This window comes from Gossypium arboreum, chromosome 10 (assembly GCF_025698485.1).
Source record: "Gossypium arboreum isolate Shixiya-1 chromosome 10, ASM2569848v2, whole genome shotgun sequence".
Lineage (NCBI taxonomy): Eukaryota > Viridiplantae > Streptophyta > Magnoliopsida > Malvales > Malvaceae > Gossypium > Gossypium arboreum.
Genome location: NC_069079.1, coordinates 127,326,283 through 127,344,253, shown reverse-complemented (window position 1 = coordinate 127,344,253; position 17,971 = coordinate 127,326,283). Strand labels below are relative to the sequence as shown.

At 34.9% G+C, this 17,971-nt stretch overlaps 1 protein-coding gene and 1 long non-coding RNA gene across 2 annotated transcripts; one reads left to right on the top strand and one right to left on the bottom strand.

Annotated features, from left to right (window-relative positions):
* Positions 1 to 8,924: 8,924 nt before the first annotated feature.
* On the bottom strand, positions 8,925 to 12,799 carry LOC108462317 (probable LRR receptor-like serine/threonine-protein kinase At3g47570). The gene is made up of 3 exons (XM_053020538.1): positions 10,038 to 12,799; positions 9,509 to 9,907; positions 8,925 to 9,198 (listed from the first exon to the last, which is right to left on the bottom strand). Exons 1-2 carry the CDS (start codon positions 12,742 to 12,744, stop codon positions 9,534 to 9,536), a joined length of 3,081 nt encoding a protein of 1,026 aa, XP_052876498.1. The 5' UTR covers positions 12,745 to 12,799; the 3' UTR covers positions 8,925 to 9,198; positions 9,509 to 9,533.
* A 3,139-nt stretch (positions 12,800 to 15,938) lies between these two features.
* LOC128281480 (uncharacterized) lies at positions 15,939 to 17,498 on the top strand. The gene is made up of 2 exons (XR_008271694.1): positions 15,939 to 16,061; positions 16,980 to 17,498. It is a non-coding gene; the product is annotated as an uncharacterized LOC128281480 (long non-coding RNA).
* The last annotated feature ends 473 nt before the right edge of the window (positions 17,499 to 17,971 follow it).

Genomic DNA, 17,971 nt, shown 5'->3' with positions numbered 1-17,971 from the left:
GCAACATAGTGATGATTGTGCTAAGAAGTACAAGGCAATGTCGTGCTTATAAAATGGTGTTTCAGATGTGATTTTCACCAAGATTATGGCCTGTGAGACCCTCAAATAACCTTGGGATAAGTTAAATGAGGAGTTTCAAGGTTTGGATAAGACCAAGCAGTAACAACTCATTAATCTCAAAAGAAATTTTGATAATTTGAAGATGATGGAGGCTGATACAGTGAAGCAATATGCAAACAGGATAATGACAGTGGTCAATAGCATCAGATTGCTAGGAGGCTAGTTTAGTGACAAAAGAGTAGTTGAGAATGTTATAGCTATACTTTCTGAGAGGTACAAGTAAAAAATATCCTCTCTTAAAGACTCGAGGGACCTACCAACAATCTTACTACAAAAGTTTATCAATGTGTTATATGCTTAAGAGCAAAGAAGAGCAAGCAAAAAAGAGTGGTAAGCTAAGAGAGCCTTTCAAGTGAGAAGCAATAAAGGTTCAAGCTCCTCAAATAAAAAAGGAAAGAAAGCTTGTGTTAGAATTAAGTGACCCAAATTCTTATTTAAATAAAATACGATGGAAAATAAAATAAAAGTAAAATCCATATAGAACTAGACTTTTTTTATTTTATTTTAGAATAAGGTTTTTAAACCTTGTTAAACTCTATCTATTTTATATTGATTAGGATAAGGTGTTTCAATCCTACTAGAATATGGCTTTGCAAGCCTATAAATAGACATAGTCTATTCCTCTTGTATTTGATTCAAATTTTTCGACATAGTAAATTTTCTTCTCCTCTGCCCGTGGTTTTTTTTCCCGAAAAGGTTTCCACGTAAAATTTGTGTGTTCTTTATTTTATTTATTTTATTTTATTTTTTCACAAATTGGTATCCGAGCTTCCGGGTTATTCATCTCAATCACGGTAATGGCGTCTTTGAAGTATGAAATTTAGCTGTTGGATCGCAACACCAGATTTGCGTTGTGGCAAATTAAGATGCAAGCAGTTCTTGCACAGATGGATCTGGAGGATGCCCTGCTAGGGATAGATAAGATGCCTTCGACATTAATAGATGAAGAGAAGAAGCGTAAGGATCGAAAGGCATTAACACAAGTACATCTGCATTTGTCCAACGAAATTTTACAGGATGTAATGAAAGAGAAAACTGCCGCTGCATTATGGAAGAGGCTAGAACAAATATGTATGTCGAAAACTCTAACAAGCAAGTTGCATATGAAACAGCGTCTTTATGCTCATCGTTTGGAGGAAGGTGCATCTGTACACGAACACTTAACAATGTTTAAAGAAATTCTCTCAAACTTGGAGGCCATGGAGGTTCAGTATGATAAGGAAGATGTAGGGTTGATTCTACTTTGTTCATTGCCCCCGTCTTATTCAACCTTTAGAGACACGATTTTATATAGCCGTGAGTCTCTCACAGTTGATGAGGTTTATGATTCTTTAACCCCGTATGATAAGATGAAGCATCTTGTGGTTAAACCCGACTCTCAGGGAGAGGGTCTCATTGTTCGTGGGAGACAAGATCGGAATGCTGATGATGATCGTGGTAGGACACAGGAACGGAATCCTCGTGGTAAATCTAGGGTAGATCGAAGTCTTCAAACAGAGGTAAAACTTGCAACTTCTGTAAGAAGAAAGGGCACATTAAATCTGAGTGCTATAAGCTACAAAATAAGATTAAAAGGGAGGCTACGAATCAAAAGGGAAAACAACAAAAAAATTCCAGTAAAGCTGATGTTGTAGAAGACTACAGCGATGGTGAACTTCTAGTCGCTTCTGTCAATAATTCTAAAGTAAGCGAGGAGTGGATACTTGATTCAGGCTGCACCTTCCACATGAGTCCCAATCGGGATTGGTTTACAACTTAGGAAACAATATCTGAAGGTGTTGTTTTGATGGGAAATAATGCTTCATGTAAAATCGCAGGTGTTGGAACAATTAAAATTAAGATGTTTGATGGAGTTGTCAGAACACTTAGTGACGTGCAGCATGTTCTAAAATTGAAAAGAAATTTAATTTCGTTGAGTACTCTTTATTCAAAAGGGTACAGATACACAGTGAAAGTGGGGTTTTAAAGATTTCAAAGGGTCCTTGTTGTGATGAAAGGCGGAGAAAGATTGCCAAGTTATATGTTTTGAGGGTTCTCTATTTATGGTGATGCAATTGTCGCCGTCTTCCTTGTCGATAATGATATTACTAAACTTTGGCATATGCGCCTAGGGCATATGAGTGAGAATGGCATGGCAAAATTAAGCAAAGAGGACTTCTTAATGGGCAAGGAATTCAAACCGAATTTGTGTGAGCTTGTGTTTTGGGAAGCAAAGAGAGTTCGATTCACTAGAGGAATCCATAACATGAAGGGAACGTTGGAGTATATTCATTCTGATCTGTGGGGGCCATCCAGAGTGCCTTCGAGATGTGGAGCTAATTATATGCTAACCTTTATTGATGATTTTTCCAGAAAAGTTTGGGCGTTTTTCCTGAAGCAGAAAAGCGATGTGTTTTCCACATTTAAGTCTTGGAAAATTATGATTGAAAAACAGAAGGGAAAACAGATAAAATACCTCCGCACAGACAATGGCTTAGAGTTTTGTTCTGATAAGTTTAATAGATTGTGCAAGTCAGAAGGGATCATGAAACACTTGACAGTTCGTCATACTCCACAGCAAAACGGCATTGTAGAACGAATGAACAGAACGATCATGGAGAAGGTTCGATGTATGTTGTCAAATGCCAACTTACCGAAAGCATTTTGGGCAGAAGCGGCCTCTACTGCATATTTTTTGATCAACCGATCTCTATCCGTTGCCATTTTGAAAAAGACTCCACAAGAGGTATGGTCTGGTAATCCTACTAATTATTCTGATTTAAAGATTTTTGGGTGTCCTGCGTATGCTCATATTGATAATGGAAAATTGGAACCGAGATCTATTAAATGCATTTTTCTTGGTTATAAAACTGGTGTAAAAGGGTATAAGTTATGGTGTCTTGAAAATAGAAAAGTTGTGATTAGCAGAGATGTTGTTTTTGATGAAATTGCTATGCTACCTAACTTATCTCTTAAAGACTCTTCCAATAAAGAAAATCAAAAGTAGGTGGAGCATCAGATTAATACAGAGTCAACTCCTCAAGCTAGAACAAAAATTGAGAATAAAGTTGCTTCTTCACCACAATACTCTATCGCCAAAAACAGAACTAGAAGAGAAATTAAACCTCCAAAGAAGTATGCCGAGGTTGATCTAGTTGCTTATGCTTTAAATGTGGCTGAAGATATAGATGCGAATCAAGAGCCATCTAATTATTCTGAGGCGGTTAGCTGTGAAGACTCAGAAAAGTAGATGTTTGCTATGCAAGAAGAGATTGAATCACTCCACAAAAACAGAACATGGGACCTTTTGAAACTTCCTAAAGGTAAAAAGGTTGTTTGTTGTAAATGGGTGTTTAAAAAGAAAGAAGGGACTCTAGGAGTTGAAGAACCCAGATATAAAGCAAGGCTTGTTACAAAGGGTTACTGATCAAATTCGAGTGGACTTCACAGATGTGTTCTCTCAGGTTGTTAAGCATAGTTCGATTCGAGCTTTGCTTGGTATTGTGGCCATGCATGATTTGGAGCTTGAGCGGTTAGATGTAAAACCGCATTTCGCATGGAGAACTTGAGGAAGATATTTACATGCAACAACCGGAGGGTTTTATAGTCTTAGAAAAGAGGACTATGTTTGCTTGCTGAAAAAGTCCCTTTACGATTTGAAACAATCACCAAGACAATGCAGTACAAGAGGTTTGATTCCTTTATGACTTCTCATGATTTCAAAAGAAGTAGTTTAGGCAGTTGTGTTTACTTTAAGAAAAAAAGTGATGGTTCTTTTGTGTATCTACTTCTTTATGTTGATGACATGTTGATAGCAAAGAAAAGATAAAAGAGAGATAAGAAAGGTTAAAGCCCAACTAAGTGAAGAATTTGAGATGAAAGATTTAGGACCAACAAAGAAGATACTTGGTATGGAGATTCTCGAGATAGAAAAGCAAGTAAATTGTACCTAAGTCGGAAGGGTACATTGAGAAAGTTCTTTTGAGGTTCAATATGCGAGTGCTAAGCTGTTAGTACTCCTTTAGCGACCCATTTCGGACTTTCATCGACCTTGTCTCCTCAATCAGATGATGAGATTGAGTACATGTCACATGTTCCATACTCTAGTGCAGTGGGATCTCTCATGTATGCTATGGTTTGTTCATATCCAGATTTATCATATGCAGTCAGTGTAGTTAGCAGATATATGGCAAATCCTGGTAAAGAACATTGGAAAGTAGTTCAGTGGATTTTAAGATACTTACAAGGCACTACTGATGTTTGCTTACAGTTTGGAAGAACTAAAGATGGAGTTATAGGGTATGTTGATGCTGATTTTGCTGGAGACCTTGATAGAAGAAGATCTCTCACAGGTTACGTCTTTACAATCGGAGGTTGTACAATTAGTTGGAAAGCCACTTTGCAAACTACAGTTGCTTTGTCTACCACTGAAGCTGATTACATGGCGATTACTGAGGCTTGTAAAGAAGCTATTTGGTTGAAGGGACTATTTAGTGAACTCAATGAAGACCTTCAAATTAGCACAGTATTTTGTGACAGTCAGAGTGCCATCTTTATTACAAAAGATCAAATGTTTCATGAGAGAACAAAACACATTGATGTTCGGTATCATTTTGTTCGTGATATTATTGCTCGTGGTGATATTGTTGTGAGCAAAATTAGTACTCATGAAAATCCTGCAGATATGATGACTAAGTCACTTCCTATAACCAAGTTTGAGCATTACTTAGACTTGGTTGGTGTTCATTGTTGAAGTTAAACCCTTAAGGGGTTTTATAGAAGAGGTGGAGAACTTGTTTATTGAAAGTTCGCGATGAAGAACTTGTTCATTGAGAATTTGTGTCAAGGTGGAGATTGTTAGAATTAAGTGACCCAAATTCTTATTTAAATAAAATACGATAGAAAATAAAATAAAAGTAAAATCCATATAGAACTAGACTTCTTTTATTTTATTTTAGAATAAGGTTTTTAAACCTTATTAAACTCCATCTATTTTATATTAATTAGGATAAGGTGTTTCAATACTACTAGAATATGGCTTTGCAAGCCTATAAATAGACATAGTCTATTCCTCTTGTATTTGATTCAAATTTTTCGACATAGTGAATTTTTTTCTCCTCTGCCCGTGATTTTTTTCCCGAAAGGGTTTCTACGTAAAATTTGTGTGTTTTTTATTTTATTTATTTTATTTTATTTTATTTTTTCACAGCTTGGATAGACAAAACAGAGAAGAGCTAAAGAGATGTTGGTAGGGAGAAAAATCCACCATGCTCTCATGCAAGATGGCAAATCACCCAGAGAGGTATTGTTGGTTCATACCAAATATTCATTGTAAAAGTTGTAAACAATTTGGTCATATAAAGTGTGAAAACCAAGGGCAAAAGCAACAACAACAATAGTATCAACAAAACCATATTCAAGCTCAGGTTGCTGATGGAAACCAAGCTCTAGAGGAGCATGTGTTCACCGCCACTTGTTTGTTTCAAGCAGCAAAGTCAATAAGAGTTGGCTGAGTGGTTGCACAAATCACATGACTTTAGATGAAAGCATCTTCAAGTGAATTGATAGAAGCTGTATTTCAAAAGTCAAAATTGGAAATGGTTAAGTTATTGAGGCTAAAGGAAAAAGAGATGTGCTAATCAGCACTCTAACAGGTACTAAATTAAGTAATTACATATGTGTTTTTAGTTCCTGAGTTAGACCATGATCTCCTAAGCATTGGTAAAATTGATTGAGAAGAAATACACTGTTGTTTTTAAAGATAAATGTTGCACTATATTTGATTCATTGGGACAAAAAAGTTGTGACAGCCTCAATGACTAATAGAAGTTTTATGCTAAATTGGAACTTTGTCGCTTCGAGAGCTTATACAAGTTCAGTGGATAAATCATATATTAGTCAGACAGATTTGGTTGAGAATATAATTAAAGTTGAAGATGAAGTTGAAAATGAAGGCTTTGATGACCTTCTTGTTAAAGGCACGAGACCTATTGTTGAACATTATTATAGATGTGACTTAGCAGTGTTAAAGCCTGCAAATTTTGAAAAAGCTACACAAGAAACAAAATTGGTGTTTGCAGCATGGAAGCCAATAAGGAGTGTTAGAAATTGGCTACCCATGCAGCAACTCTCTCACTTAACATGCCAAAAGTATAAGCCAAAAGTACAAGCCAAATTAGTGGCTAACTGACTACGCTCGGTGTCAATCGCTCGGTGTATTGACTAAGCCTAGTGTAATGACTAAGCCCGACGTAATTGACTAAGCCTAATGTATTGTATTGATTAAGCTCGACGTATTGACTAAGTCTGATGTATTGACTATGCCTAATGCACGACTAAGCCCGACATACTGTTTAAGCCTGGAGGATTGACTAAGTGCAAGTTGTCTTCCTAAGAGCAGAAACTGATGTTTTGGTTTAAACTTTTATTCAATTTTTATGTTATGACACTTAGTTAGGAATAAACTAAGTTGGTAATGGCTTGATGTGTTTAGGTGCTGAATGACATGTTTAGTTAATTTATTTTTTGTACAAGTAATGTCTTTCAAGTTTGAAGACTGTTTTAGTGGGATTAATTGAGTTTTTTGTGAGAAAAACTCTTATATATTGTACAATATGTAATTGAAAATGATGATGAAATATTGCAAATCAAAGTTGATTGCTAATTTTATCTGTTTTTGCTATTTTCCTTTGCTCAAAAACCCAACAAACCTTCATATTTACCGACACAAAACGTATTGAAAAGTATATAATTGAAGCACTTTCTACATTTCGCATCTATAAATCTATATATTCAGAAATCATTAATTTCTAGTATATGAAAATGGTTGAGGATACTCTCAGCAGGGTCGAAAGCATGGAGCCCCACATTGAAAATAATGGAACCCCTATTGACAATGGGTGTTTAATTTTTGAATAGGAAAATGGTCTTCCAATAATAAGAAGACATATTGGTAAGAACAAAAGAAAAAATGGCATATAGATTCAAAATAACACAATTCAAAATTTCATTAATATATTGACTATGATCGTATAGATGTACTGATGAAATTTTGAATTGATCATAAAGCTTAATTAAATTTAAATCACGTAAAAATAAATATACGTGTAATTAATTTAATAATATGCTTAATTAACATGTTTTTGCGGTTAATTTTAATTAGTTTTGGACTTGATGTTATTAAATTTGGTATTTCTTGCTCGATTTTTATAAGTGTAATGCAAACCTAAAATGTGGAGAACAACTGAAAATATGGAATTACATAAAAAATTTGGTCATAAGAGTAGTATTTTGACATACAAAATTTTTAAATTTTATGATTATTTTATTTTAATATTTTTATTTAAATATTATTTATAAAGATATTTTATTAGGAATTTAGCTACCATTAGCTTTTATCTTTTATCCTTATTTTATTTAGGAAAAGGTTTGATTATCAAAATAAAAAAATTTAATTTAACAATGTCGTTAGATAATTTTATCTTTTAGTACCTAATTTTAATAATATTTCATTTTGATCACTTACCGTTAACTTGACAAATGGCTATGTTGCTGTACACTTGTTTTAGTCACAAACTTTTAATTTTGGTCACTCAGTACACTTTTTAGAATTATTTTTAATTTTTTTGAGTACTTGTTCAGAAAATGCTCGACTTCTATTTTCAGAGTCATAGGAATAAGAAGAGTAGCCCTGTTTTCTCTTGGGGTTTTTCATTCTCTTCTTCGCTTCAATCGCTTAGCTGATGTACTTCTCTGTGTTCGTTGGTTCTCCTTCGCAAATTATCATGTTTACAGTCCTGAGGATGATTCATCACCCTTGAGACAGCAATAACCGAGTCAAATTCAACAATTAACACAGCTTATCATACGCCTGGAGAGCCATTTTAATCGCCTTGAGTTATGCAAAGACAGAGCAAGGAGTACGTAACCATGATCATTCCAAGACATTTTGGACATATTCAATAGCCATTGACTGACATATTCAATAACATTATTGATACAATAAGATCCAGAATAGAATTACAACATTGTTACATAAGTCTGATTTGACGATGATCAAGTACTGGAAAAACTCCATATTTATTCTCTTTTCTTTAAGCGGAATGTAACATATTCCAAACAAAAGAGAGTTTGAGGAATTGCAGTTTCAACTTGGTAAATCTTGGATGCTTGCGACCGCATGTAACGCCCACCCATTGACAGAAGTGAATGGAACTATTCAGGACTCCATAATCTTGAGTTGATCACCAGTTATCTTGGCATTGAACTGGAGTAAAGCTTGTTGATCAGTGTCATTTCCTCTAACTACAGCGCTTGCTGCTGCTAGACTAAGCAAGTTAAGACTGCAAGTTGAAGAATAAGAGAACAATAACAACTTCAATGTAAATAAGGAAAAAAGAGCTGGATGCTTGAAAATGTGTTTTTGATAGCTCCATCAACTTTAAAACAATTGTTAATTGATATGATTGAATTGTATTTAAGAGTGCGAGGCTCATCATCAAGAAGCAGAGTGCAATTTATAAGTAGTTTTCCAACTAGGAATTTCAGTGGCTACTAGTTTGGGATTCCTTAAATGTGGAGACTGACTATTTCAAATCATCTGATAAAATGATAATATGATTAAGAGAACCAGTCCATCATAGCTTTATTATTGTTTAATAATTCCTAATCACATCACTGGTTCAGTGGCAAACTTTATAAATTTCAAGTTGATTAGCATGAGGTTTAGGATTCGATCTCTATGTAAACCTTTCCCTCATTGACTAACATGTTTAATATAGAGATGATTATCAAATTCAAAAATATGAAGTTCGCATGAACAGCCATTGACTAACATGTTCAATACCATGACTGATACAATAGGATGCAAAGTCAAAATCCAACATTGTTATTTAAAGTCTGACTTCATCACAATCTACTAGCTTATGAGTTAAGATGCAAAGACAAAAACCAAGAATTATACAAATTACACTGAAAATTATTGGTAGAAAACAGGAAAAAAAAAACTCCATATTTATTCTATTTTCTTGGAGAACATCAAGCACTTTATCGAACTTAAGCCTCTTTGAAGTTTCCATACCACACCTTAGATACCTGCAACTGAATTTATTTAAGCACATCCTATCATCATAAAAGTAGAAATTTACTTTAAGGGTGAGCTTAGTTGAGTAAAAGAATGGAGGGAAAAAAAATGAGAGGAAAGAAAATAAAAGAGATTCATTTTTCATCTTAATGCACAAAAATTAAACTTTCAAAATTATGTGTGTTTTTAAATGTTTTACACTAAACACACTTATGAAAAGAAAATTTTTATTTTTCATCTTTCCAATTTTCTTCCCACTTTATCTAACAAAGCTTATGTGGTGAAACAAATGATGAGTATTTTACTAATATACGAAGACAATATTACCTGTTGATTGAGTAGCATACAAAGTTCAAATACCACGACGTAACCGAGTTGGACGAAGAAGCTTGTCTCTAATCGAACAAAGCTTCGTAACAACATTACTCATGTCCATCCTCTCCCTTGGTGATTCGGTCGAACAAGTGAGTCCTATTTCAAATATTGAATTCAAGCACTGAAGATGTATGTCAGCGGCCGATCCTCCTCTGACACTTTCTTGAAGAAGAATGGGATCTATAATCTCAACCACTCGATTTGGAAAAGCTGCTTTAACAAAGTTGCGAAGGCTTAAACCTTCTTTGAACCTTTCACTCGTTGGCCTTTTCCCTGTTAACATCTCTAACAAGAGGATGCCGTAGCTATACGCATCGCCATTTGTTGACAACTCGCTTCCCATGCCATATTCTATAATTAATTCGTCATAAAATACATATATAAATAATTGTAGTGGAAAACCTCTAAATATACAACAAGACTGCTTTTAGATCCATTTTTTTCTTTTAAATAATGAAAGAAATGAAAACAGTGAACATACCAGGTGGAGCATAGCCGATAGTTCCTCTTAATCCAAGGGAGCTTGATTCATTAGTAGAATAGTTAAGCTTATCTCCAGAAAGGATTTTTGCTAAGCCGAAGTCACTTATATGACCAACCATTTCCCCATCGAGTAAAACATTGCTTGGCTTAAGGTCACAATGAATGATCGGCGTCTCACAACGATGGTGCAGATATTCGAGTGCATGAGCAACATCTATGGCCACATTAAGTCTTTGAAAGAAGTTTAGGTTTTTCATCGTCTCCGGTTTATTCATGCCAACAGATGGATGCAGCCAATCTTCCAAGCTTCCATTTTCCATGAACTCATAAACCAAGGCTTTAAAATCATTGCCATTATAATCAATACCTGAAATTGCTGTTAATACCTTGACAAGATTACGATGTCGAATGTTCTTCAAAGCCTCGCATTCAACCAAGAAACTCCTGGAAGCTCTATGATTCAGAAGATTGAGCACCTTTACTGCAATAACTGCTCCATTAGCTTTAAGAATTCCTTTGTATACATATCCGAAGCTTCCCGAACCAATCAAATTCTGAGGGGAGAATCCGTTAGTCGCCCTTAGGATGCTTTGGTATGATAACTGTAAGAGAGAATTTTCTACAAGAGTTGTCGTTGGCTTCTGCTCTTTTTTCTTTCTATACCAGATGATGAGGAAAATACAGAATACTAAAGTCACTCCTGAAATCACAACAATTATTGTGATCTTCAATTTAAGGGAAGTGTTCGCTGGTGTTTTGGAGTTGCATCTTGACAAGTGTAACTCAGGGATGCCTCCGCAAAGCTTACTATTTCCCTCAACAAATGTAGCACTTGTATTCTTGAACACTCCTTCACTTGGTATTACTCCCTCAAAATCATTGAAAGAGAGATTTAGATACTTTAATGCCCCAAATCGCACAAGAAATTCTGGAATCCCACCGGAAAGATTATTGTCAGATAAGTCCAATGCCTCAAGACCTCTCAATGAACTCAAATATGATGGAATGGGTCCTTCAAACAAATTGCCTTGCAAATACAGCTCCACCAGACTTGCACAACTACCAAGGTTGTTTGGAAGCAAACCAGATAACCTATTTTGAGAAACATCCAATGTACCTAGATTTTTCAGTTTTTCTACTTCAACAGAAAGTTCACCAGTCAAATAGTTTGACGATAAATTTAGTACAATGGACAAGGATGGAAGTCCAAGTACTTCAGGGGGTATTGGTCCACTAAGATTGTTACTAGAAAGATCCATTAAAAGCAATTTTTTGCAATTACCTAGACCTGAAGGAATGCTGCCCTGAAGATTGTTAAAATGTAAAACGAGTTCGGTTAACTCTATTAAATTTCCAATGGAGTGGGGAATGGTCCCAAAGAGAAAATTACTGTGAGCGTAAAATATTTTTAGCTTTTGAAGCTTCCCAATATCAAAGGGAATGGGACCTGATAAGTGATTTTGTGCTAAGTCTAGCACCTCCAAATTGATGAGATTTCCAATCTCATCCGGGATTTTTCCCAAAATGTTGTTCTCACTCATCGATAAACCCTGAAATGTGCTAGAAAAATTGGTAATGCATTTTGGAAATTCCCCTCCAAAATTATTTTCGGTTATAGATAGAAATCCTAGTTTTGTATTGTTGACTAAAGTGCAAAGAAAGTTCAAGTCACCTTCTCTCCCATGTCCCAAATGGTTTCCTCCTAGTTCAAGCCTAAACAATTTATCCAACTTTTCTAATGAAGGTACATTTCCATCAAGCATGTTATCATAAAATTCAAGAACATCCAAATTCGAGGCATTGGATATTGAAAGTGGAATTTGCCCAGAGATTGGGTTGTCCCCTACAGAAAAGAACTCAACATGAGGCATATTGATTTCTAAATCAGAATGAAGAGTACCTTCAATCTTGTTTGCACCAATATCAAAAATTCTAATATTGGAGAGATTGAACATTGGGACAGGAACAATACCAGAAATCGCATTTCCGAATATGGTGAAAAATGAAAGGTTTCTCAGTCGTCCAAAAGATTCAGGTATAATCCCACTAAATGCATTAAACGTTAAACCAAGTCTCTCCAGCGATGATAAGTTCCCCAGTGAAGGTGGGATATTCCCTCTCAAACTATTGTTGAAAAAACCCAATACTTTTAGGTTCGACAAGAGACCCAGCAAAGCAGGTATTTGTCCCGTTAGCTGGTTGTCCGACATATCAACTGATATAAGTTTAGAACAAGCAGATAAATTGGAAGGAATTCCACCAATGATGGAGTTATTGGCCAGGTTTAATGCTTCTAGTCTTCTTAAGCCACCGATCTCTTGAGGAATTTGGTTGTAGAAGCTGTTGCCCACAAGATCCAACTCCCTGAGGAAGCTCAAATTTCCAATATAGGGTGACAATGATCCAGAGAGTTTGAGGATTCGAAGTTTCAGCTTGGTGACTCTTGGATGCTTGCGACCGCATGTAACACCGATCCATTGACAGAAGTGAATGGAGCTATTCCAGGACTCCATAATCTTGAGTGGATCACCAGTTATCTTGGCTTTGAACTGGAGTAAAGCTTGTTGATCAGTGTCATTTCCTCTAACTACAGGGCTTGCTGTTGCTAAACTAAGCAAGTTAAAACCCTGCAGGTTGAAGAATGAGAGAAGAATCACAAGCAAAAGAGAGCTGGACGGTTGAAAATGTTTTTTTGATGGCTCCATCAACTTGAAACAAATGGTTAAATGAAAAGGTTGATTTGTAAATGAGAGTGGTGGCTCATCATGAAGAAGCAGAGTGCAATATATAGTTTTAGAATAATGATATTATCGTATTCTATCACTGTCATGGGCGTGCTTTAGTTAAATGCGTCTACTTGGGTTGGTTTTTATTGTCAATATATTTTCTACTCGTAGAAAAAAAAAGTATGACGTTTACTTTAAAAGTATACGTCAATTGGTTCAGACTTATAAAAGTGATGTGGGTACCATTTGCATGGGCCTCCGCTCCTTAACTTATTGCATATATGATGTTGAAGACTGTTAGGTGGTCGATAAAACTTATTTTTGACACTTAATTATTTTTTCTAGTCCTGTAAAATTAAAAATTTGTTTTATTATAATAAATTTTGATGTCTCTATTGTTATAAGTGTACTTAGCGGGATAGAGTGCTTGGGTTGTCATCCTACTTCGCGTCAAAAGATTGTGTGACGTGTTAGGTAAAACTCCGCTAACTGGAATTAAACAAAATTTTTAAGAATATGTTGGGTTGAGTAACTAGGGTGGGATGTTTGGCTGTCATCTCTCTTCGAATCAAAAGATTCAATATATTCTTAAGAAAAAAATATATAAATATAATAAATTAGGAGTATGTTGGGCTGAGTAACCAGGGTGCGGTGCTTGGCTGTCATCTCTTTTTGCGTCAAAAGGTTATTGTAATACCTCAATTTTGCCCGACCCATTGGAAGCCAAGGCATAATCCAATATATCCAAAATAATAATAAAAGTCTTTACAATCCTTACAAATGTTAAAAACCAGCAGGCCCATTGTTACATCCTACCCAAATACACAAACCCAATACCCAACAGGCCCAGACCTAAACTAGACCCAATTGACCCAAGCTCTCAGAGGCCCAAAACCTAACATCATCAGCTAGGGTTTCTAACCCTAGCTCTTTCCCTACAATGCCGCAACAGCTTCTGGAAGCTTCGGGGAGCGTCAATTCAACTCCCCAGATCGAGGCCATCAATGCATACTGACGCGTCATCAATGCGTTCGTCCCTCTCGCGACCGTCCAGCACTGCGATCTCAGGCCTCCCCTCTGGCCTTGGTACCACCGTTAACGCCGAGATCGTCGGGGTACCTGCAAAATGGAAAAGGAAACTCAGCAGATAATGGTCAAAGATACAGTAGACAAGAAATAGAAAGAAATCGGAGATTTCTTTCCTTATGTAACAAATCAGTGGCTATAAAAAGCCCTTTGTAACCCTTGTAAAAAGGCACACGGAGACAGAAATAAAAAACAAATACAAACAGTTTCAAAGGTGATAACCGAGTGACTTATTCTTTATTTTTTTAGCGCATATATATGAACTGTTTAGCAAAATACTAAGGGTATTTGAAAAGGAAAAGAACTACCTGTTTTGGATCTAAAGAGACGAGGGTTTTAAAACCCTCCGATCTCTGTACACGGTGACCCTTAGGGAGGCGCGTGGGCGCGTGGCGTACGAAGGCTAGAGCCCAGAGCTCCCTTCCTCTCTCTCTTTCAGAGAGAATTTTTTAGTTTTTTTTTTTTAAATCGGGGTTCAAATGAACCTTAAGCTGAGAAGGTAGCTTATATAGCTTGAACGAAACGGCGTCGTTTTGCGACCCCAGGATCCGCGCGTTGACTCGATTACCCGGGGAGGATCTGCGCATTTTTTAAAATTGGGTTAATTTCCCAATCGGTCCTTCTACCCCTTTTGTGTTTACAATTAAACTTTATTTTATTTATGATTTGGCCCTATTATTTTATTTTAGTTTTAATTTGGTCCTGGCAGTTGTTAAATTATATTCTGAGAAACGTGGCCGTTTTGGGAATAGGGCGATTTGCCCAGTGAGTCCCTCTAATTTTATGCGCGTTTTAAATAGGGCCTTAATCCAGTTTTGTTTCTTTGAAATTCGCCCTGTAATTTTACTGAATTTGACATTTAGTCCTATATTTATTCTATATATATATTTTTTATATATTGATATTTATTTTTTATCCTTATTATTTATATACTATAAGATTATTTTATTATATATATAGTATTATTCTTCATATTATCTATTATTTTTCCAATTATTTTACATCATTTTTTTCTATATTATTATATTTTTACTTGTATTATATGTTAATTATTTATACATATAAACTTTCATTATTTTATATTATATCATTATATATCTTATTTCCTATATATTTAAATTATATTTTATAACATTTATTATATTTTATTTTTATTCTATATTACTTATTATTTTTTTGTTATGTGTATCATATATTATCTATTATATTATTCATTATAAGATTTGTAAATTAAATTATATTTTAAACTCATATTTATATATATTATATAATTATTTCATTATAGATATAAATTCTTTTACAAACTTTATATTCTATACATTATTTTACTAAACTAATATCTTTTGTATTTTTATGTAATTATTATTCTTATAAATACAATTTTATTATATATTATATTTTAACTTATATATCTCATATATCTTATATAGTTATAATATACATTATTAAAAACTTGCATTTTGTATTATATATTGTAAATTATTTCATTTATTATTACTTTTATATACTATTATATTATCTATTTTAAAGTTTACTATTAAGTATTATACTTTTATTATATATTGTAACGCCCCAATTTTCGGAATCCTATGAATGTTGGCATAGGTTTAATTATGTTAGTGGGCCTCTAAAAAGCCCAAGCTTAAGATAGAACCCGGTAATTTTAGTTAATTTTTGTTCCATAAGAAAAAGGGAGTGAAATTGTGAAATAGAACCTATGTGAAAATGTTTGAAAATGCTATAGATTAAATTGAAGTGGTCAAATAAATAGGAGTGCAAAATAGGAGGATTTGCATGACAAACCTCCCATTTTACATGAAGTGGCCAGCCATCATGTTGTTGTAGACAAAATGTACACTTGATATCCATAATTTATGGTACAAATTGATACAAATTGATAATAGGTTAGGTAAATGTTTCATGATAATAGGTTAGGTAAATATTCCATGATAATAGGTTAGGTAAATGTTCCATGATAATGGGTTAGGTAAATGTTTCATGATAATGGGTTAGGTAAATGTTTCATGATAAGAATTTCATGTCTTTTGTATTAAAGAATTAAATGGATGAAATATGAAGTTTTATTAAAAGAAAAGGGTGAAAAGAACAAAGTTTTGTCCATCTTTGTTCATCATAGCTGAAAGTTAGAGAAGAGAAAGGAGAGGAGAAAGCTCTTGAGTATTCGGTCATTAGGAGGAGGAAAATTGAAGGTAAGTTCTTGGTACCTTGCTTCTATTTTGAGGTTCATGAGTTTTTCTTGATTCTACCTTAACTCTTGAAGTATATTTTGATTTTTAGTTGTGTTGTGAGCATTTGGTCATGAATTAAAATGAAGAAAATGGTTGTTGTTTCATGTTCTTTTGATGAAAAATGGAAGATATGTGAAGTTGAGCCAAACAAATGAGCATGCATGTGCCTTAGATCTAAAGGGAAAAATCGGCTAACATGTAGTGCTTTAAAATGATGAAATGGAGATTATGCTTAAGTAAAAATCATAGATATGTGATGATTGATTGGTGATATACATGTTTAAATAACATGCATGCAAGATAGGTGTATGAAAGAGTGATTTGGTAATAAATATGCTTAGGATAGCAGCAGTAACGTGACTTTGGAAAATCACCATAAATTGTGGGAGATGAATTAGAAGCTGAATAAATTATGTAATTAAAGCTTATTGAGTCTAGTTTCTAATGAAATAAACAAGAACATATTTTGAATTCTGTACAATGAGAAATTTGATTCGTAATAAAGGGTGGTCAGATTAGTCAAACAGTGAAACATGGGAAACTTTGAGAAAAATCTGGTATTGATCGGCTAAACCAAAAATTCTGAAAATTTTATGGATAGAAGATATATGAGTCTATTTTCAAGGAAAATTAACAGCACTTGATTTAGAGTTTCGTAGCTCCAGTTATAAATAATTTAGTGACTGTTGCTCAGGAAGACAGCTTGCAGTGAAATTATGATTATGTGGTAAATATTGACAAAAATTTGTTAATGAGTTGCTTATTGATTTCTTATAAGCTTACTATGATCTGTAGGTGTGGTTGGCCTAATATTGTAAGGGGTTAATACGTAGTTTGTATTTGAATAGTTAGATTAACGTGTTAGTAATCCAATTGTAGGCGGTTCGTGTGTGGATCTCGTCAGCATATCGTCGCAAACAGGTGTGTAACTAACACCCTCTTTCTTAGTCTGGATCGGCAAAAGTCGAAAAGCCGAAATGCCGAAAACCGGTATTTTGTAGATTTGAGAGTGTGCGAATGCTCGTGAGGTAAATCGATTAATGTTTTTGGTAAGCTGCAAAATTTGGACTGCAAAGTGTATGATTTCTGTGCCCTCGATTTTTTTGGGCTTAATGGGCCAAAATTGGAATGATGGGCCAACGGGCCCAATTCGGTAAGAACCCTCGGTAGTGATTCTGTTAGTACATGAAAAGTAGGAATATGCATGAAAAACCCTAAAATAGATAAATTACTGAAATACCTTTAAAAGTGGAAAATTTACAGTTTTACCCCTAGGAGATAAATTACCGAAATACCCCTAGGGTTAAATTGACTTAAATGCATGTTTGACTGTTGTTATTTACTGCATGCCATGTTGTTATTATCTGATGCATGGGATTGGGATATTGACGGAGGAAGTACTGAAAGTGGCTTGTCCACGTACTAGAGGCTTTGCCTCAATTTATCGATAATCGAAAGCAATCTTTTGAATCTGTGGAGTGTTAATTTGGGTGGGTTGAGCTATTCCCCACATGGAGTGTATGGCTGGTAATGCGGTGGAGTGTAGTGGTTGGTGGGTTGAGTAGTCTCCCAAATGGGCTTGCATATGTTTACTTGATGTTGCATGTATTTTGAAATGGGCCTATGGGCCATCTTTGTTATCTGAATAAGGGCTAAGGCCCGGTTTATTATAATCTGAAAAGGGTTCGCCTAGTACCCATGTTACTGAATGGGCTTAGGCCCAATAGGCTTGAGCTGACTTTGGCTTTGAATGGGTTTTCCTTACACACGAGTTTCCCCAAACTCACCCTTTTATTTTCATCCACGCAGAAATCCCCAACCATAGGGGCTTGAGTCGTGAGGGAATTTGAGTGGCCACCGCTCGAAAGTTT